Below are 22,249 nucleotides of genomic sequence, written 5' to 3' on the forward strand. Positions count from 1 at the left end.
AGGAGTCTCAACTTTATATCTGATAATGAAATGATAGAAGATGAAGAAATGAATTAAAATTCGTGCCATGGCCGGGATTTGAACAAGAGTCTCCTTGCTGACTACACAGATGTTAGCCATTACACCACCGCAGCTTGTATCATTGGTGTAGATGAAGTTGAGACTCTTATATCTCAAGGAAAAGTTAACTGTATAAGATCTACAGATCAGCTGAGGACATGAATTGAAATTTGTGTTAAGGGGAGGGTATTGGCTGTGTTATGTGTACTGCTGCGGACATGTCATGGCTAGCACACCTGCCTAGTAACCAAGGAAACCCACGTCAGAGTGCCAGCCGTGGCACAAATTTTAATTCATTCCCAACTTCTATCATTATCGTAAGATTCCAAAGGTCCTGTCTTCTTCTTGTCTGAACTTGTTATTGTCCACATATTGTTTCTGTACAAGGCTAGGCTTGAGACAAATACCGTTAGAGAAAGACTTTAGACACTTAAATTTATATTCCGTATTAATAAATTTCCCTTTTTCAGAAATGTGTGCCTTGTCGTAGACAGTGTACATTTTTCCCCCCTCTGTATTTCAGCCATCATCAGCTTCAGAGTCGATCATTGCACCAAGAGAGAGGACATCAAATAGAATAACCTCTCCAGAATCTCAGAAGAGACACGCTAAAGGTGTTTCTTCAATTTCCTGAGGGTAGCGGAATACACTTCAGAGTTCATATAGAAGACTATTGCCGCAACTTTACCCACTGCGGGTGTGGCTCCGAACCTTTTCTTCAGAGGAGAGCCGATGTGGCACCATTCTGTGGTTTGTCGTTTTGTTTCCGGTTTGGAGGGACGAACCCCCGTTCTGTCACCTGCAATGACGTCCGATAAAAAACTGCCACAGCCGGCCTCGCAATGCGTGAGCTATTCTGCACAGATGGTCCTCTGTCGCTCTTTGTGATCTTCTGTAGGTGGCGAGAAGCCCAGCGGAATTTCCAAAGAAAGTGAGGTTATGGGGAAGACAAAAGATGTTTCACCTCAGAAAGTTTTGGTTGTAGTAGCACTTCTTGCTGAAAATCATTATACACAGCAATAAATTGTTGACAGAATGAGAACATCACAAAAAACTGTCAGCAGAATCAAACTGTCGGTACAGAGAGGTGGTGAATACAGGCCAAACAGGAAAGGAAAATGTGGGCGTAAAAGAAAAATCAGTCCTAGAACAATGACAGGACTTCCAAACATGGCAATAATGAAGCGTAAACTTACTTCTACAGACATGAGCCATCAGCTGAAAGTTTTTGGTGTTGAAGTTTCACCCATGACAGTGAGGGTGAGGCTGTTTGAATGTGGTTTAAAGGCATGCTGACCGAGGAAAAAACAGAAAATCACACCTGCCGTGAAAACCAAAAGCTTGCAATGGGCTAAACTACTTCAGGAGTGGACAAGTGCAAACTGGGCCAAGGTATGGGCAATGATATGGTAAATTAAGTGGGTCTGATCTTCAGATTTAGAAGTTTTGACTTGAAATTGTGATGTTTTATTAATAATGAAGAAATGCACATTTGAATTTGTGACTGTTGAGGTATCCTGTGCTACTATTCCCCACTTTTCTAACTTGCAATTTTGTGCACATGCTTCCGGTATGCTTCAGTGATGAATCTGTATTCACTGTGATGGAAGAAAGCAGCCAGTATGTTCATTGCAGACCTGGAGAACAGTTAAAAGCTGACTGTGTGCAGCAATGTGTGAAGCATCCAACTTCCGTTATATTCTGGAGTGTGATATCCGTGAAAGGTCCTCGTAGATTCAACTTTGTTGAAGGGACAATGAGGCAAAAACAATACAGAGAAATCCTTGAAAAGGAACTTTTCCCCCAAATAAATGAGTAGTTTCCTAATAAAGATGCTATTTTTATGCATGATGGGGCACTTTGCCACAAAGCCAAGAGCTTCCAAGTCCATGGAAGAAAAGCCATGATATGAGCCCAATTGAAAATTAATGGGCTATTGTCAATCAGAGGATGAGGAAATTTAGAATAACCACCAAACAAGATCTCACAGAGAAGCTAGAATGTCATGTGAAAAGTGAATAAAAACTATGCTAAACATGACAAAAATGTTGATTAAGAGCAAAGGCATGCATACAAAGTATTGAATGTACAAATATAATCTGTATTTGGATGTAAATGTGTAATAAATGTAAAGTTTTGGAAAAAATGTCTTCAGTCTAATAATTTGATCTCGCCTGGATCTATTTGTATTTCTATGTATTGCGGTGCTCTCTCTTTCTTTGTATTTGTCATGGTGTTCCTCCCCTCCCCAGCTGAAATTCTGGTATTCTTTCCAGCATTTTTTATTAGCTACATATTTTTCTCACTTACCAATTTGGGCTTGCTGAGTTTTGTGCTTGTGTGCATTATAATTTTCACCTAATTGCTTTTTTTTATGTGGCCCTTCCCGTACAGCTGAACAGTGTGGTGGCGAGTGCGCTTCGCCACACCCTCGCCAAACCTGACCCTCTGCCGAGTCTGGTGCCCACGTTCGGAACACTGCCTTCGCAGCACCAGCTACAGCGGCAGCAGCAGCTGTCGACGTCGTCGCAGCAGACTTCGGCAATGGCGTCATCGCAGCCGCCGGCAATGCGGGGCGGCCTTAACCGTGCCGAGGGTCCGCTGCTGCACCCGGACCGCGGCCTCTTGTACAGGTCTCGTCCTCTGCTACGTGTCATCTCTCCACATTACCCCAGTGGCATACTTGTAACAGTACCAGATATAACACCAGAGAAAATAACGAAGTTAATAATGTCTGAAGTTACAATTGAAAGATATTCAGCACTCGGTCACTATTTTTAACAAATTAACCTGGTTTCGACACTGCTAGGAGAGGCTTCCTCAGAATTTAAAACAAAGAATGGTCTATATTCTATAACGTGGTCACAGAATTATGACTAAAAACGTATGATAGAGTATAAGTAAGGAATCGTCGTGAAAGACTGGCAGTACTTATATGTCATTTATAAAATAACAAATATGCCAAAAGGGCATTAGTCACAAAGATAAAGAAAATTGTGATGGTGAGCCACTAAGGGCTGCTCGTTACTTGCATGGTGCAGGTTGCAAAACGGACTAGTCGGAGTAGTCCGTTTTGCAACCTGCACCATGCAAGTAACGAGCAGCCCTTAGTGGCTCACCATCACAATTTTCTTTATCTTTGTGACTAATGCCCTTTTGGCATATTTGTTATTTTATAAATGACATATAAGTACTGCCAGTCTTTCACGACGATTCCTTACTTATACTCTATCATACGTTTTTAGTCATAATTCTGTGACCACATTATAGAATATAGACCATTCTTTGTTTTAAATTCTGAGGAAGCCTCTCCTAGCAGTGTCGAAACCATGTTAATTTGTTAAAAATAGTGACAGAGTGCTGAATTTCTTTCAATTGTAACTATTCACGGTCTCTGAACATGCAGCCATGTAAAAGATTTTGGAATGTCTGAAGTCACATTAGGGACATCAGGGATCTATATTTATTATAATGAAAATGATGAGTTGTGATCGTAAGTGGTGCTTTATTTTATTACTGGTGATCGGTTTAAGTCTCAGCAGAGCATCTTTAGACCTGTGGGTGACCCTGAAATTTTATAAAATTTGTATGGAGGAGGTCAGTAATTACACAATCGTTCACCTTTTATAGTAATCAATTTGCAATAAAACTGATGAAGGATAGGCTCAGAAGTTTGACTTTAGTCAGGAAGAATCAATACACAAAGAAGTGGGATACGGAAGTACTAAGGAATGACGAGATACGCTTGAAGTTCTCTAAGGCTATAGATACAGCAATAAGGAATAGTTCAGTAGACAGTATAGTTGAAGAGGAATGGACATCTCTAAAAAGAGCGATCACCGAAGTTGGAATGGAAAACATAGGTACAGAGAAGATAACTGCGAACAAACCGTGGGTAACAGAAGAAATACTTCAATTGAACGATGAAAGGAGGAAGTACAAAAATCTTCCAGGAAACTCAGGAATACAGAAATACTAGTCACTGAGGAATAATATAAATAGGAAGTGCAGGGAAGCTAAGACGAAATGGCTACATGAAAAATGTGAAGTAATGGAAAAGGAAATGATTGTCAGAAGGACAGCTTCAGCATATAGGAAAGTCAAAACAACCTTCGGTGACATTAAAAGCAAGAGTTGTAAAATTAAGCATGCAATGGGAATTCCACTGTTAAATGCAGAGGACAGAGAGGATAGGTGGAAAGAATATATTGAAAGCATTGATGAGAGGGAAGATTTGTCTGATGTCATAGAAGAAGAGACAGGAGTCGATTTAGAAGCGGTAGGGGATCCAGTATTAGAATCACAAATTAAAAAAGCTGTGGAGGACTTAAGACCAAATGAGACAGAAGGGGTTAAATAACATTCCATCAGAATCTCTAAAGTCATTGGGGGAAGTGGCAACAAAATGACTATTCACATTGGTGTGTAGAATGTATGAATCTAGTGACATACAATCTGACTTTCGAAAAAATGTCATCCCCACAATTCCGAAAGCTGCAAAAGCTGACAAATGTGAGAATTCCACACAATCAGCCTAACTGCTCACGCATCCAAGTTGCTGACAAGAATAATATACAGAAGAATGGAAAAGAAATGATAGATGACAATCTGTTTGGCTTTAGGGAAGGTAAAGGCACCAGAGAGCAAATCTGACATTGTGGTTGATAATGGAAGTAAGACTAAAGAAAAATAAAGACACGTTCATAGGATTTGTCAAAGTGTTCGACAATGTAAAATGGTGCAAGATATTCGAAATTCTGAGAAGAATAGGGGTAAGCTGTGGGGAGAGATGATTAATATACAAAATGTACAAGAGCCAAGAGGGAATAATAAGAGTGGATGACCAAGGACAAAGTGCTCGGATTAAAAAGGGTGTAAGACAGGGATGTAGTTTTTCACCCCTACTGTTCAATCTGTACATTGAGGACGAAATAAAAGAAAGGCTCAGGAGTGGAATTAAGATTAAAGGCGAAAGGGATATGAATGGCATGATTTGCTGATGATATTGCTATCCTGAGTGAAGGTAAAGAAGAATTACATGATCTGCTGAATGGAATGAACAGTCTAATGAGCACAGAATGTGGATTGAGAGTAAATCGAAGAAAGATGAAAGCAATGAGGAGTATCAGAAATGAGAACAGCAAGAAACTTTTAACATCAGAATTTCTGGTCATGAAGTAGATGAAGTAAAGAAATTCTGCTACCTAGGCAGCAAAATAACCAATGACGGACATCAGAAGCAGACTAGCAATGGCAAAAAGGGGATTCCTGGCCAAGAGAAGTCTACGAGTATCAAACATCGGCCTTAATTTGAGGAAGAAATTTCTGAGAATGTACATCTGGAATACAGCATTGTATGGTAGTGAAACATGGACTGGGGGAAAACTGGAACAGAAGAGATCAAAGCATTTGAGATGTAGTACTGCATATGAATTTTGAAAATTAAGTGGACTGATAAGGTAAGGAATGAGGTGGTTCTGCACAGAATCAGAGAGGGTGAAGGAAGACAGAGATTGGAATACATCCAGCAAATAATTGAGGGTGTAGGTTGCAGGTGCTACTCTAAGATGAAGAGGTTGGCACAGGAGAGGAATTTGTGGTGGTTCAAACCAGTCAGAAGAGTGATGACAAAAAAAAAGTTACAAAATGTATAACCATTGGTGCCAAATGTCGACAAGAGCAGAGCTGTTGTATTTGCTGGGAGGCACCAGTCGTCAACTGCTGCCAACTGCTGAATAAGCTGTGCGTATTGTTCTGCACATGATCAGTGAAGGACCAGTGAAATATAAAACATGACAAATAGTGTGTTTGAAATATAAAAGACTGCATAATAGTCATAATTGACAAATACATGTAAATAATTAAAAAAGGGCATAAGAAAATAGGAAAGGTTTAAGGAACAGCTAGGATAAGAATGTCCCTCTATAGGTAACTTAAATATTAGACCATGCATGTCTTGTCAGAGATTGTAGACAGGAAATATAAACATCGAGGCAGAGATGTGTCGAGCAGGACTCAATGCTGACCGTCAGACAGATTGCTCGATGCGCCTATGGCAATGTAGATGTCAATCCGGTGATGTACAGAGCAGGAACACTGCTGGTTACAGTGGCAACAAATACTATCCAGAACTGTCATCACAATGCAAACATTTGTTACTTTCCCAAGCACTAAAATGAAATGCGCATCACCTTATGCCTGTCACATGTTACAAAACAGTTAAATACGTACATAAGTGACTGCTTGGTGTGTAGTGGAGGGTTCCCTGTACCACTGCTGGCCATTTCCTTTCCTGTTCCTCTTGCAAACAGAACAAGGGAAAAACAACTGTCTATATGCCTGCGTATGAGCTCAAATGTCACCTGTCTTATCTTCTTGGACCTTAAACAAAATGTATGTTGCAGCAGTTGAATCGTATTGCAGTTAGCTTCAAATGTCGGTTCTCTAAATTTTTTCAATAGCATTCCTCCAAAAGAATGTCACCTTCTCTCTCCAGGGCTTCGCATTTGAGGTCCCGAATGTAGTGGTTAATAAAAAAGAAAAGAGAAGAAAAGAAAAGGAAAGGTTGAAAATGTGGGAAGAAATGGTGAATAGAAAGGGGGTTTTAAAATCGTTAATGACTGTGAAAAAAGGGAAAGAATGAAATGCAAATCGGACTTCGTATTACAGAAAAGTTATTGGACTTCGTGATTCGGAAAAGCTATTGTTGGGGTGGTCCTTGTGGCGTTTCTGAGCAAAAGTCAAACCAATTTCCACTACAAAAATTATTTGGGAAAAAAAAACAGAGAATAACAAATGTGACTAACAGGGGGAAATGGCGTAGATAAGAGTTCATCCTTTACCATGTTAACATGTCTTCTCGCGTGTGGTGTCCAGGTCTTCAAAAATCTCCTACTTCATTTCTGCGTGAAAAGTCTTAGCTGCTCCAAAATCTTGCAATAAATTTTCGTTGCCCAGGAATTACTAATGTATACAAACTAAACCCATCTTGGTGTTGAATGTAATATATTTTAGGTTGCTCCTTTCAACCTCCAAATTTCATACAAACTTTCACAACACATCTACACATCAATGAGTTTTTTCGTCTTAATCCGACCAAGACTAGCTAATAAGTTTTTACGTCTGAATTAAGCTTTGGCTCTCGAGAGACAAAAGACGGATAGAAAACAAAAAAGAGTTACAGTTTTAATATTTTCTCTGCCGTCGAGCGCTCATACCGCTGCGACGGTATAATTTATATCCCAGGGAACGAGTGTAGCGTGGCAAAATTCAAAGTCCCGCTACACGAAACATCTCTGTAACACTTGCATATTATTTCAACTTACCAGTAACAAATCTAGCAGCCTACCTGTGAATATCTTCAACGTCTTCCTTTAATCTGACGTGGTACAGATCCCAAACACGTGAGCAGTACTCGAGACTAGGACGCACTACTGTCCTGTATGCGGTCTTCTTTACTGATGAATGACACTTTCGCAAAATTCCCCCAAGAAACCAAAGTCAACCATTCGCCTTCCCTACCTCAGTCCTCACTCGTTCATTCCATTTCATATCACTCTGCACCGCTGTGCCCAGGCTTTTAAATGATGCAACTGTGTCAATCGGACACTACTAATGCTGTGTCTGAATATTACAGGTTTGTTTTTCCCACTCATCTACAGTCATTTTTCTACACTTAGAACTAGCTGCCATTGTTCACATCAACTAGAAATTTTGTCTACATGTTTTTATCCTCCAATAATCATTTAACTTTGACACCACAGCATCATCTGCAGAGAATTGCAGATTGCTGCCCATCTGTACAACGCGTCATTGTTGTATATCAAAGAAAATAACGGTCCTGTGACACTTCCCTAGGACACTCCTGACAATAATAAATTCAAATGCACGATTTCATAGAGAGATCTACTGATAAAATTCTTTAGAGCTTTCAGCCACATCAAGTGAGTTAACCTCAGCACCTCAAAACCCTCAATAAAGATGGCAGCATGTGGTTAAGCACTGCTTGCAACCTGGCCATCAGAAAGTTGAAGAAGGCACACACAAAAAATACCGCCTTAAATGGTGCTGGAGCGGTCACGGCTAATGTCACAGAATGCAGTGCTCTTACATAAAGGTGGTAGCAGCAACCACTTTGACAACGGCCGAGGAGTACTTGGCCAAAAGCTCGCGGATTTTAAACCACTGGACGTGGCTGGAAATTCGAGAGAATTCTTATTGAAGGATAGGACTGATGTCTATTTTAGTCGACAAGAGTATAAGAATAAGGGAACTGGTGACACTTAGCTGGCGGAGAACCAAAGAACCAGAATAAAATTTTCACTCTGCAGGGGAGTGTGTGCCGATATGAAACTTCCAGGCAGATTTAAACTGGAATGTAGGAAACGAGGTACTGGCGGAAGTAAAGCTGCGAGGACAGGTAGAGAGTCTTGTTGTGGTAGCTCAGTCGGTAGAGCACTTGCTCGTGAAAGTCGAAGGTCCCTAGTTCGAGTCCCGGTCTGGCACACAGTTTTAATCTGCCAGTAAGTTTCACTCAAAAGACTGCTTAGCAGTGGAAAGGTGTTAGGACCAGATGAGATACAGTACCTTCAAGATTCTACAAACGTTATGTGAGAGAACTTGCTCCCCTTCTAACAGTAATTTATCGTAGATTGCTTGAGCAACAAAGGGTACCTAGCGACTGGAAGAAAGCACAGGTCATTCCCATTTTTAAGAAGGGCCATACGACAGATGCGCACAGTTGTTGTCAGTCTGTGGTAGAATTATGGAACACATTTTGTGGTCAACAATTGTGATGTTTTTAGAGATGGACAATCTCCTCTATAAAGTCAACGTGGTTTCTGCAAACAAAGAGCCTGCGAAACTCGGCTACCTCTGTTTCTCCACGAGATCCACAGCACTGTGGGCAACAGTGCTTAGGTTGATGCCGTGTTCCTCGACTTCAGGAAGTCATTTGACACCGTCCCGCACTGCCGTTTAGTGAAAAAATAAGAGCTTATCAAGTATTGGAGCAGCTTTGCAGCTGGATTTAAGACTTCCTTGCTGCTAGAACTGATAAGTGGCACAGTCTCTGGCAGTTGATCCTGAATGTAAATAAAAGTAACCTGCTGCGCGTGTGTAGAAAAGGAATCCGTTCTGTAAAAGTACAATATGCATGACAATTTGCTGGGAACAGTGTGTACTGTAAAACATGTAGGTGTAACTATCCAGAGCGATCTTGAGTGGAACAAACACGTAAAGCAAATACTGCGAAAAGCAGTTGCCATGTTCACAGGAAGAATCTTAAACTCATCCACGAAAGAGGTGGTTTACAAGGCACTTGTTTGACCGATTCTTGGGTACTGTTCCTCTATCTGTGATCCCTACCAGGCAGGACTGGTGAAAGAGAGAGAGAAGAGCTAACGAAGAGCGGCGTGTTTTGTCGCATGATCGTGTAGCCGGCGCGAGAGGCTTACGGAGATGCTCAACGAACTTGATTGGCAGACATTACGAGAGATGAGTTGTGCATCAAGAACAGATCTGCTATTGCAACTTGAAGAGAGCACTTTTCAGGAAGCATCGGACAACATATTACTTCCCCCCACATATGTCTCGTGTAATGACCACCGGGAGAAAATTCGAGAAAATGGAGCAAATACAGAGGGTTACCGACAATCAATTTTCCCGTGCGCTATTTGTGAGTGGAACAGGGTTTGAGGCCTCAGTTAGTGGTACAAAAATACCCTCTGCCACACACCATAAGGTAGCTTGCAGAGTATGATGTAGATGGATAGACTGACAGATCAGCTGTTGTGGAATGTGCTTTGCAGCCAGGAAACCACCACATTCATTTTGATAGGACTCTGGTACTGGCAGCCACGAGCAGATACCAAGAAAGGCTGTACAAGAGGGCATAGATATTGTTAAACACCCCAGGAATTTCAGTATGAAGGAGGTGGGTGTGAAATTGAATGACACCTAGAGCCCACTGTTGAAGAAGGTGCTTAAAAGTCTTAGACCGTGGGGTGATAGTAACGGGAGACGACAGCAATTGACGAGGGCCAGTTGTCCCTCGAAAAAGTCCTCTGCAGAAGGAGAGGAAACATTGGGTTTTACTGTTGTGGATATCACAACATAATAGTCAGAAATATTTTATTAATTGTGAAATTTCTGGTTGTAAAAATTTACTTTTTACAATTACTTGTCTTTGTTAATGTTATTTTGTTCATAGTAGTCTCCCATTGGACATTATAAATTGTACCAGTGCTTCTTCCAATACCAGAAAACACTTCTGAGACTGACTTACCTTCACGCATTATTTCTGACGGTGTGCTCAGTCTTTGTGCACTACGGAAGCTCAGTGACAGTCCACTCGGAGGACATCACTTATTAATTTTCAACAAACTTTTATTCACATTATCGATTCCAGAGTTACTCTATTATGCCGAACTGTAATACTCGTATCGTAGACAGTGTGTAGGTCGACTGCATTCACTCTCGGGAGAACCCGCGGTGACTCGGTCGCTTCCCTTTCACAGCCTGAACCAGCAGGGGCTGTCGATGGGCGCGTCCGTGTTCGGCCCCGCGGGTGAGGCGGCGGCAGTGGCGGCCGCGGCTGCGGCCGTCGGTGGCGGCGGGGGCGGAGCGGCGGGCCCCGAAGACCTGCTTCTGCTGGCGCCGGGGGCGGAGGGCACGGCGGCCGACATGAGCCTCAGCGCGCTCTACCTGCACGAGGTCCACCACCGCCTGGTACGTAAGGCTGCTCACTGCTCGCAATACGGGGTCTGTAGAAACGTGCTTCAGGAACTTTACAGGTTTATTCTTGAAATCAACATATTATGAAAATTCATATGAACATGGGTCTGAAAATCCTTTGTTAGGGAGGTATGAAAGGATTTATTCAGGGTGTATAAGCCCCAGGACATCTGGGTTAATCTCTGGAATCTTTTCATCCAGGATGTACCCGAGAATGTCTTACAATTCTGGGAATTTTTCATTATTTTAATTTTCAATTAAACTTATGTAGTTGTGACTGGCAAGGAAATTGAACAAAGAAAAGGGCAAAATTAGCAGTGTATGCAGCTGGTAACTAGCCTGAGTGAAAATTAAAGTAAGACTGACTGGAATGGTATGAGCTTTGGCCTTACAAAGACTCCCTCTATGATATTGTTCAACTTGATTAATCAATAATAGTTTCCAAATTCTATAGGTCAGAAAGTTTATCTTTTTTGGCTATTAATTTTGTTTGCATATAATTTCTCATGATCAGCATCTATTAAAATATGCAGTACTAATTTATACTAATGCAGTTGGATCCCATGGTCATAAACTCGGGATTTCTGTCATATAGTTGTGATTCAGAAAAATCTGGCAGACAGAAGCGTGTCAAGAAATAACGGAAACCTATGGTAGTTTGGTTATAATTGCTACTGGAAATTTGAACCAGGTCAAATCTTCAATTATGCATACATTTTAAGCTAATTAAGTTTATTGAAAATTGGAAAAATAGTTCTTTAATTTGGAAGTGATCTTCCCTTTCAAATTTATCTATTAGCATGAGACATCCCTACAGCTGGATGGATGAAATATTATAATTGCAATAAATATTGATTGCCATTATTTCTGACAAAACTAATTATCTTGACAGTTCTGATAATTTGTGTGACGTGTGCTTAAAATAGGAAGTTTAACTTTGGAATTTTGAAAAGAAAGTTAGCAACAAAAAAAAATTAATATAGACATTAATACATGAAATAGGAGTGCATATAAAGTAAGGTGGTGGGAGCCAATCTAGTTTGTCACACATAGATCCCTTGACCTTGCATTCCATACTTTGCCTTATGTTGTGGAAAGCTCCCGGTGTTTTGCATGTTTGGTCAAATCCATTTTAGATATGGATCCTCCCAGTGGGTACAGAAGTTGACTAAGCTGAGCGTTTTAAATATCTCAAAAGAAAAAACAACCATCTGTTTCAGATCTGGCAATCAGGTGGGCCACACAATGGGTCTCTACTGACCAATCCACTGGTTTAGAAACTGGTTATCAAGATGCTGATAAACTGTCAGTGTAAAGTGAGCTGGAATGCCACAGTGCATAAGCCAAGATTCTCGGATGACATGTTGCTGTACGTCATCGAGTAACTGAAGGAATTGATGTAAGAGAAATTACGGACAAGTTTGTTCAGCGAGACATTGCATAAAGAAATACAGGCGTACGTGACGATCACGAAAGAGTCTGCCCCACACGCCGAGGCTGAACCTCTGTCAGTGTCTGCCCCGTCTTACTTCGTGAGGGTTTTTGTACTCTCATGAGTGATTTTTATGATAATTGGAGATCCCGTGCCACACACTTCTGAAATGAGCCCGTCTCTCGAAAGCGTCAGTGAAGTCGTACAGACATTCTCACACCCGGTAACTGCCTACCGCGGTTCTGTTCAGCATAAAGCTGACGTGCTGCTTCCGTGTTCCTATCTGCTAGGTCATATTTGTAGTGAATACCAGTCACTTCAGACACTGAATAAATAATTGCGTTGTAATTTAAGTTACCCTACAAATGAACGTACTTTCTATTCTGCTCATTCTTAACCCTGTAGTTGATGCTGTGTCTCATGAGTGACTCTGATTTCCCATAGTTATTGCACGAGTGCCAGTCATCATCCCCTCGTCATCCCTCACCTGCCCTTCGTTTTTAACCTTTGTCCCTTCGTTTCCTCCCAGAGGGAATCCACAGTCCTGTTCACCTCTGCATCAGTCTTACAGCTGAACGTGTACTTAAATTGTAGCACTTGCACGTTCTAGTTCGAGAGCGTTATGGACAGTAGCTCACAGCCTGATGGAATACCCACTCATTCTGGCCCTGTGCCGACCTCAGTCTTCCAAATTCTACACCACTAACGGTGGCATGTGATGTATGTACAGTTCACAGGGTTCTTCATTTCCTCCAATAAACTCGAGTTTACTCTCAGATATAATGTTTTAAACTGCTATTTGGGACAAGGGGCGGGGTAGTTGGGGTCAGTGTGCCTCCCACTGTGTACTGGACCTGGGACACTCGACTCTACTTCCCCCATCAAAGCCCTGTTTTTTTTAAGTACTCTTGTGAGGACAGGTCCCAGAGGTTTTCTAAATCATCTTTACAGTGATGAAGACAACATCCCAAGTATCACATTTCACTGTCATTCGCCTCAGTGGCCCTCTTTTGCAACTAAAAATTTTGGTAATTCTTTTGTTGACTAGAACCTCAAAACTGTCAATAATTTCATTTTATATATTTGTCCAGCCTGCTGCAATAATTATTTCTATAACTTATTCTGCTTGAATTTCATTTTGTTTATAAACCTCACTTCATATAAATCTTCACCTGCATTATTTTGTCAATAGTGAAAAATGAAGTAATGTTTTAAACGTTTGTATGATGGTCACTATTCAAATAAATGTACGTCTTGTAATAAAAAACTGGTTTTGACACCATTCCACAGCAAATATAAATAGATTGATTCATCTGTTGTTTTTATCCAATAGATCAATATTCACAAACATTTAAATCTCAAAAAAGTAAAAGAAACTTGGCAGTCGGTCGCAGAAGGTGGAAATAAGTGGTATGTTACCCCTTGTGGGATTTGAGCTCACAACCTTCAGCATACCAGCCTAATAAGTCAACTGCCGTACTATGGTGCTACTTTGAAATTAATGGTAATTTCAAGACTTTCGTCAGTCACAAGAAATTACAAAATTTTGTTTCTCGATTACCTGCAAACTAGGGCTCACTAAGGTGACACCAGGGACCATGATGTATATCACTGTACTGGCAGTTTCAAAAAGTCCCCCTGGGGACATCTCCCTGTCAGATGTGAGTATCCCCATTTTCTGCCTCACCCTATTTTACTTTCTTGGAAGTGACCCCTCACTTAGCACTCTGACAAAGACAAAACCGTAATAATTCCTGATTCTCCATACTGGCTACTGATGAAAGAACAGGTTTTAGTCTTTCTTACAACAGAATGGGTTCTGTTTACATCATTAGCACTCTGACTGTAACAGTTTTGGAGTGTGACAGTTGGCTGCCACGTGCAGACTCCTGGGGGCACTCCACTATACTCACCCACTGACCTGATTATTTCTCTCGCACCTTACTTTGCTGTTGTCAATGCAACTGATGTTCGTTACAATTCTAGCTGCCTCACTTTTACTATTAGGAATCTCCCAGCTGGAAGGTATTATTTATTTTGTTACTGTCTTAGCATCACATCCACCCATATAGCTATATGAATTAGAACACTACTTTTGGGATTTGGGAAGGTGTGCCAGTTCGTGATTGGAGGAAATTCACAACCCGAGGAAGTGAACAACCCGGTCAACTGTCCGTACATCGTCCTCCACCATTAGCTGTGAACCGTGCTCGACAAAGAGCCACGACGAGTGAGTATTCCATCAGGATGTGAGCTACTGTCCGTAACACTCTAGATCCCGAATGTGCGGGTGCTCCAATTAAAGTACGGGTTCATCTGCTAAGACAGATGCAGAGGTGAATAATGTTTGTCTAGGAATCCTGCATACTCGATTTGCTAAACTAACAGTCGAACAACTCGTATTAGTGAGTTTTCTTACAAGAAGTCAATACAAATACCTAACTTTGGTAGATGTATCCCAAGCAAAGTGCGTCATACAAAGTAATCGGTCTTCTCCAGAATAGACAAACACAAGTCTGTGCTACGTAAAAATAGCTAATGATGGAGGCTAAGATGCATCGGCTAACAAAGTAGCTAACATTGAAGCTGCTATCGAACTGGGCCGCCAACAGTTGAGCACAGCGCTTATGTTCTCTTCAGGTAGGGGCTGCTGCTGCCGTGTTGTCGTCCTGGAAGGAGGTCGGTCACCGTGCATTTGGCTGACCTCTTCTCACAACCGTCTCTCCTCTGTCATTCCAGACTGATGTGCCGGCACTGAGTTTACGCTGTAACAAATAGGATGGTGGGTTGGCTCTGGGAATGGCAAAGTACGGAATGCAGGTTCAGGAGATAAGTGAGACAAAGCTGTTTGGCTCCCACCATCTACCTTGTATGCTGTCCCATTTCATATACACTCCTGGAAATTGAAATAAGAACACCGTGAATTCATTGTCCCAGGAAGGGGAAACTTTATTGACACATTCCTGGGGTCAGATACATCACATGATCACACTGACAGAACCACAGGCACATAGACACAGGCAACAGAGCATGCACAATGTCGGCACTAGTACAGTGTATATCCACCTTTCGCAGCAATGCAGGCTGCTATTCTCCCATGGAGACGATCGTAGAGATGCTGGATGTAGTCCTGTGGAACGGCTTGCCATGCCATTTCCACCTGGCGCCTCAGTTGGACCAGCGTTCGTGCTGGACGTGCAGACCGCGTGAGACGACGCTTCATCCAGTCCCAAACATGCTCAATGGGGGACAGATCCGGAGATCTTGCTGGCCAGGGTAGTTGACGTACACCTTCTAGAGCACGTTGTGTGGCACGGGATACATGCGGACGTGCATTGTCCTGTTGAAACAGCAAGTTCCCTTGCCGGTCTAGGAATGGTAGAACGATGGGTTCGATGACGGTTTGGATGTACCGTGCACTATTCAGTGTCCCCTCGACGATCACCAGTGGTGTACGGCCAGTGTAGGAGATCGCTCCCCACACCATGATGCCGGGTGTTGGCCCTGTGTGCCTCGGTCGTATGCAGTCCTGATTGTGGCGCTCACCTGCATGGCGCCAAACACGCATACGACCATCATTGGCACCAAGGCAGAAGCGACTCTCATCGCTGAAGACGACACGTCTCCATTTGTCCCTCCATTCACGCCTGTCGCGACACCACTGGAGGCGGGCTGCACGATGTTGGGGCGTGAGCGGAAGACGGCCTAACGGTGTGCGGGACCGTAGCCCAGCTTCATGGAGACGGTTGCGAATGGTCCTCGCCGATACCCCAGGAGCAACAGTGTCCCTAATTTGCTGGGAAGTGGCGGTGCGGTCCCCTACGGCACTGCGTAGGATCCTACGGTCTTGGCGTGCATCCGTGCGTCACTGCGGTCTGGTCCCAGGTCGACGGGCACGTGCACCTTCCACCGACCACTGGTGACAACATCGATGTACTGTGGAGACCTCACGCCCCACGTGTTGAGCAATTCGGCGGTACGTCCACCCGGCCTCCCGCATGCCCACTATATGCCCTCGCTCAAAGTCCATCAACTGCACATACGGTTCACGTCCACGCTGTCGCGGCATGCTACCAGCGTTAAACTGGCTGACACTGACGGCGGCAGTGCACAAATGCTGCGCAGCTAGCGCCATTCGACGGCCAACACCGCGGTTCCTGGTGTGTCCGCTGTGCCGTGCGTGTGATCATTGCTTGTACAGCCCTCTCGCAGTGTCCGGAGCAAGTATGGTGGGTCTGACACACCGGTGTCAATGTGTTCTTTTTTCCATTTCCAGGAGTGTATTAAGGTCTATATGAAATATTTTTACTAACTTCTACATTTACATCTACACTCTGCAAACCACCGCGAAGTTCTTGGCAGGGGGTACATACCATTGTACCAGTTATTAGAGTTTCTTCCCATTCCAATAACATATGGAGTGTGGGTTGAGGGATTGATTGAACGTCTCTGTGCATGCTGTAATTATTCTGATCTTGCCCTCACGATCCCTATGTGAGTGATGCTTAGGGGACTCTAGTATATACATAGAGTAATCTTTTAAAGCTGGTTCTTGAAACTTTGTTAATAGATTTTCTTGGGATAGTTTATGTCTATCTCAGAGTCTTCAGTTCAGTTCCTTCAGTATTTCTTTGACACTGCCCTATGAATTAAACAAACCTGTCTTTCTTAATCTGGTAACTGGAGTTTACCACCCACTTTACACCCAGATATTTGTATGAGTTTTCCGATTCCAACAGGGACTCATTGATACTGTAGTCATAGGATAATACGTTTTTTTGGGAGCACACAATTTTACATGTCTGAACATTTAAAGCAAGTTGTCAATCTCTGCATCACTTTGAAATCTTATCAAAATATGGCTGAACATTTATGCAGCTTCTTTCCAATAGTACTTCATTATGGATAACTGCTTCATCTGCAAAAAGTCTGAGGCTATTATTAATTTTGACTGCAAGGTCATTAACATGGAACATGAACAGCAAGGTTCCCAACACACTTCCCTGGGGCACACCTGAAGTTACCTCTACATTTGACAGTGGCTCTGCATCTGTGATAACATGCTGTTTCCTCCCTAGCGAAACGTTCTGAATTCAGTCACAAAATTTCACTTGAGACCCCGTAGGATAATACTTTTGACAATAAGCATAGGTGTGGTACTGAGTCAAATGTCACATTAATATATTTGAAAGTGAAGAACCAGGGAATAAACTTTTAAAATCTTTTTTGAAAGCTACATGTTTTTTTAATTTTATTTTTTGGTTTATTAACTAAAGAATAGCCCAGAAAAATGTATGATGAGATGAACATGGGGAAATAGATGTGCAGACCTACAATGCAGCACGACTGCATTCTTTCAAACATACAACAGCAGCTCTGCTGTGTGAAACATGAAAGACAAACCATCATTGGTATACTTTCTCCATACGCAAATGGTGAACTGGGGGGGGGGGGGGGGGGGGGAGAGGGGGGATTGGGGAGGGCATCGTATTAGACCTGCTTCTTTCTGGTGTTTCATAAGAGACGAGTGGGGCAGCAATAGAAAAAGACTAAAGATACAGTTTTGGCACGGTTCTGCAAAAGTTCGTATCCATCTCTACTGCAGAACGGCACTGAAACTGCAGTCGCACCGAGGAATTGTCTCTATTTTCTGAGAACACAGCAACAACAGAGAAAGCCTGAAATACTTTGAGGTTGCTAAAGTTGCAATATTTCTCATCACGTTAGTTTGCAGTTTAGCAGAGTCGCAGACAATCGCTGCTAGAAATTCGTGATCATTCAGTAACGAATAAAAAGGCTGCACCCCAATTTTAGCAGGTGGGAAGTGCCCCCTGCCCATCTAGCTCACTTTGCAGAAAACTATGTGCACTATGTCTGTTTCAAATAGCATCTAAATAGCATCTCAAAACTATTTAGAAACCTATCACCGTGAACATTCATGTAAACGTGACATTATCAAAAATATAACACAAAAATGACTTTGCCTCTGCTCTACTAATGCACAGCACTAGTAAAGGCAAAGTAACTCGTCCAGTCCGTGGAATTGACAGGAAAAAATGTAAACGTGGGGTAAATGTACACGTCATTACTATTTTGTTAATTTATATTCTCGACAAACGAGTACAATCTTCATCAGTGCACACTGTTCTGACAAACTTTCAGCTGAAGACGATAGACTGAATGACCGACGTGGATCTTCTTAGAGTTTCCGTTCATTTATGGTCAATTCTAGCTATGTGCACTGTGTACTAATACAGGACAGGCAAAGTGAATTTTGAGTTAAATTTTTAATGATGTCATGTTTATGTGAATGATGCGCCTGTTACGTCCCGCAGTTTGCTGTAACTCTGCTACAAGTGTCACGTTTCTTAAACGAGTGAGAAATTCTGGAAGCTCGAGAGGAAGAATTCGACAATTATGGATAGGATGGAGAAATATCCGACTGGAAACAGTCTGAAGAAGATTAATATTCAGATACTCTGCAGTCATCTCCAATTTTTTGTCACTAATATTGCTGCTACAGACACCGCTGCTGTAATTACCATCTGCTTCTGTTTAATTTGTCTTAATCTCGTCTTTCATGCAGAAGAATCTAACAATAAAGCATCATCCAACATGGGGTTAGAAGATTTTTTGGAGAAGATGAGACAATTTACCAGCTAAACAGGCAGGAAAGAAACAAACTAGTATTTCCCCAGTTGCAGCATACCCCTTGCATGCCAGCATACTTCACACTTTTCAATACAAAAGTGAATTTCATGAGAGACTGCTCGAGAACTCACCTCCGGGATTTTTTTTAAATTCTCTCTCTCCTTTTTTTAAGGAAAATTATGCTTCCTTTCAACATAATTTTAAAATTTGAGATCTGTCAAAGAACTGAAGTAAAGCTTTTTACGCGCAAAAGGCTTCAAAGTAGCTGGACTTCAAAAATAGAACCCTTTTCTGTGCTAGAAGACACGGGAAAAAGATGTGACATTTGTACGGTCGATTGCCTGTGTAAGCCGTCACAGAAGTAACTCCATCTGATATTTTAGGCAGTGGAAAGTTGCGCAATAGTGTTACAATTTGGAGAGATGAGCATTACCTCGGTGTTGTACTGGGTGCGTAAAGTTGATTCTGTTGGTGAAGTTGAGAATTGTTTTGGGAAGTTTCCCACGTTCATCTAATCATACATTGGTTTTGGACTACGCTTTACTTAATGAGCCCACAAAAAAGGTAGCGTTCGAAACAGATTTTGTTCAACTTCAGTTAAGCCAAATCTCAATAAAAAATACGAGTCATGAAAGTAATACGACAAATCTATTACTGTGAAAAGATGCAAAATTTTATAAGCTGAGTGTTACTGATTACATCAAAGTTGAATAGGCCTTTTTTAAAAGTTTATCCCCCTGTTCTCCTTTTCAGAGTCATGCATGTATGGCATTTTTCTTGATGTCCAGCAGGATTCTCTAAAACTTTCTTTTTTTTCCTATTTGGCTTGCCAGACTTAGAAAATAACGACAGGATGAATGTTATATCTTGAGTATGGAAGAAAATTTATTTCAGTGTACCTCTTTGTGTCGTGAGTTTCCACAATTGTGCAAACTAAGATCAAAGGATTAAATGGACAAAAATCAAATACTACATGTGTCTGATTTTTTCCGATTCAAAACAAAGAAAAAATATGGAATATTCTACACATTATGTTCAAGCGAGAGAGCAGCTCTTTTAATACCTCATTTATTGCGTCATATGTTTCCATAATGTCACTCATATTTGAGATCTGCTGCAGTAGACATAAATCTCAAAGTTGTAATTGTTGAGAAAACTAGAATAAATTTTTGCATAACTGTGTCTTCTTTCTCAATGTTAGGATAAAGTAATACTAACAAGTTCATTTATATCTACATGACTTCTCTGCAATTAACGTTTAAGTTCATCGGGCCACTTTCAGTCTATTTTTTCTGCCATTCCATTCTCTGTCAGCACGGGGAAAAAGGAACACTTAAATCTTTCTGTGTGAGCTCTGATTTCTCTTCTTTGATTACGATGATGATTTCTTCCTATGTAGGTGGACATCAGCAAAATACTTTCACATTCGTAGGAGGAAGTTAGTGATCAAAATTTCACAAAAAGATCGTGCCGCACTGAAATATGGCTCTGGTTTGATGATAGCCAACCTAGCCCCTGTAACTCTCTCTCCCCTATTTCATGATAATACAAAATAAGCTCCCCTTCTATGAACTTTCTTTGATCTCCTCTATCAATCCTATCTGGTAAGGATCCCATACTGCATGGGAATATTATAGAAGAAGACGGACAAGTGTAGAGTAGGCAGTCCTTTTAGTAGCCAAGTTGTATGATCTAAGTGTTCTGCCAATAAAACAGTCATTTATTCGCCTCCCCTACAACGCTTCCAGTGCGACAATTCCAATTTAAGTTGTAGTAATAGTAATCTCTACATATTTAGTCGAACTGACAGCCTTCAGATTTGCGCGATTTATTATGTAACAGTAAAAGTTATTAAGAGTTCATTTAGAGAAAGTTTATGTAATCAGGTATGAATGTAATATTTTCTTAAGCAGAGTTTCCTGGTTATATTTATCTTTCAATTTTAGCTGTTCCCTGGCCCAGCATTTCGTTTTCTTTTTCCCCTTTCACACAGTGCTAAGCTCAGTGTGAGAAATGCTCTGTCTGCACCGGTGGCCATTTCAATTAGTGTCGGAATACTTTCCCACACGACACGCGAATAGAGAGAGCTGCTTCGAAATTGAGGTTCAGTTTGATAAACTCGATTCTCGCACTTACTTGACAAAACCCTTGGAAAACAAACAGTGATTGTAATAAACAAATGTGACTGTATACAGAGGTCGTAGAGTAACACAAAAATTGCCGTCAAGCGTTCTAAATGAGTATCGAAGAGCACTTCTTACAAACGGACCAGTGTAGTGTTCATTCGTATGCCCGCAGGTGCACCAGGGAGGTCGACTAGAGGCGGCAGTCGGTGTCGGCGGTGGAGGTGGGGGACCGGCCTCCGGCACGGTGGGGGTGGGGGCCGGAGAAGGTTACCAGCAGAGCAGCGCGCCCGACCTCTGGACGACGCACTCCCCACGCAGCGTCGAGACCACCCCGCTGCTGGACCCGGGCAGTCGCGGGCACCTCCACGGCCACGGACCTCCTTCGTAGTACCGGGTATGGCAAACGTCACCAGTTTCCCGCCACCGGCTTCCTCTTCCGTGCCGAGGTCCTCGCCTCAGAATAGCACTCGCACCGAACGTCTTCTACAACTCCCTCTAACACCATTGAAATTATTTCTTGATGTCTTAACACAAGTCCTATCATCATTTTGTTTCTTCTTTTCCGTATTTCCACGTGGTCTTTGCTTCACCAATTCTACAGAGTATCTCCTGCTTCCTTACCATATCAGTCCACCTAATTTTCAAAATCCTTCTATAGCATCACACCTTCTCTTCAGTTCACTTTCCTGGTTTTCACACAGTCAGTAATTCACTTCCACACGTACATCATCAGATATTTCTTCCTCAAATTAAGCCCTCTGTTTTATGCTGATAGGCCTCTTTTTGCCAGGAATGTCCTCTTTGCCTGTGCTAGTCCACTTTTTATTTTCTCGTACATTCGTAGTCCTGTGTTATTTATTTCTGATGTAGCAGAATTCTATAACTTCGTATTCCCCAATTTTGATGTTAAATTTATCACTAATCCGCTTCTGCTTCTCCTCATTACTTCGGTCTGCCTTCAATTTACTCTGTCCGTATTCTGTACTTGTCAGAAAGTTCATTCCGTTCAACAGGTCTCGTAATTCTTCTTCGCTTTCACTGAGGACAACAATGACATCAGTGAATATTATCTGAGATAACCTTTCACCATGAATTTTAATCACATTCTCAAACCTGCCTTTTAGTTCCACAGTTGCTTCTTTGACGTGTAGATTGAACAGTAGGAGCAAAATGCATTCGTGTCTTCTACCCTCTTTTATCTGAGCACTTCATTCTCGGTCTTCCATTCTTATTGTTCCCTCTCAGT

At 41.9% G+C, this 22,249-nt stretch overlaps 1 protein-coding gene across 2 annotated transcripts in view; it reads left to right on the plus strand.

Moving 5' to 3' along the window:
• Positions 1 to 22,249, plus strand: part of LOC126426794 (autophagy-related protein 9A) — a 151,259-nt gene that overhangs the window by 115,213 nt on the left and 13,797 nt on the right. For both annotated transcript variants that reach the window (XM_050088792.1, XM_050088793.1), the window contains exons 13-15: positions 2,455 to 2,693; positions 10,578 to 10,788; positions 21,176 to 21,397. In XM_050088792.1, coding sequence (XP_049944749.1) covers positions 2,455 to 2,693; positions 10,578 to 10,788; positions 21,176 to 21,391 — 666 coding nt within the window. In that variant the 3' untranslated portion in view covers positions 21,392 to 21,397. The remainder of the gene's footprint in view (positions 1 to 2,454; positions 2,694 to 10,577; positions 10,789 to 21,175; positions 21,398 to 22,249) is intronic.

The sequence above is a fragment of the Schistocerca serialis genome, chromosome 11 (assembly GCF_023864345.2).
Source record: "Schistocerca serialis cubense isolate TAMUIC-IGC-003099 chromosome 11, iqSchSeri2.2, whole genome shotgun sequence".
NCBI lineage: Eukaryota > Metazoa > Arthropoda > Insecta > Orthoptera > Acrididae > Schistocerca > Schistocerca serialis.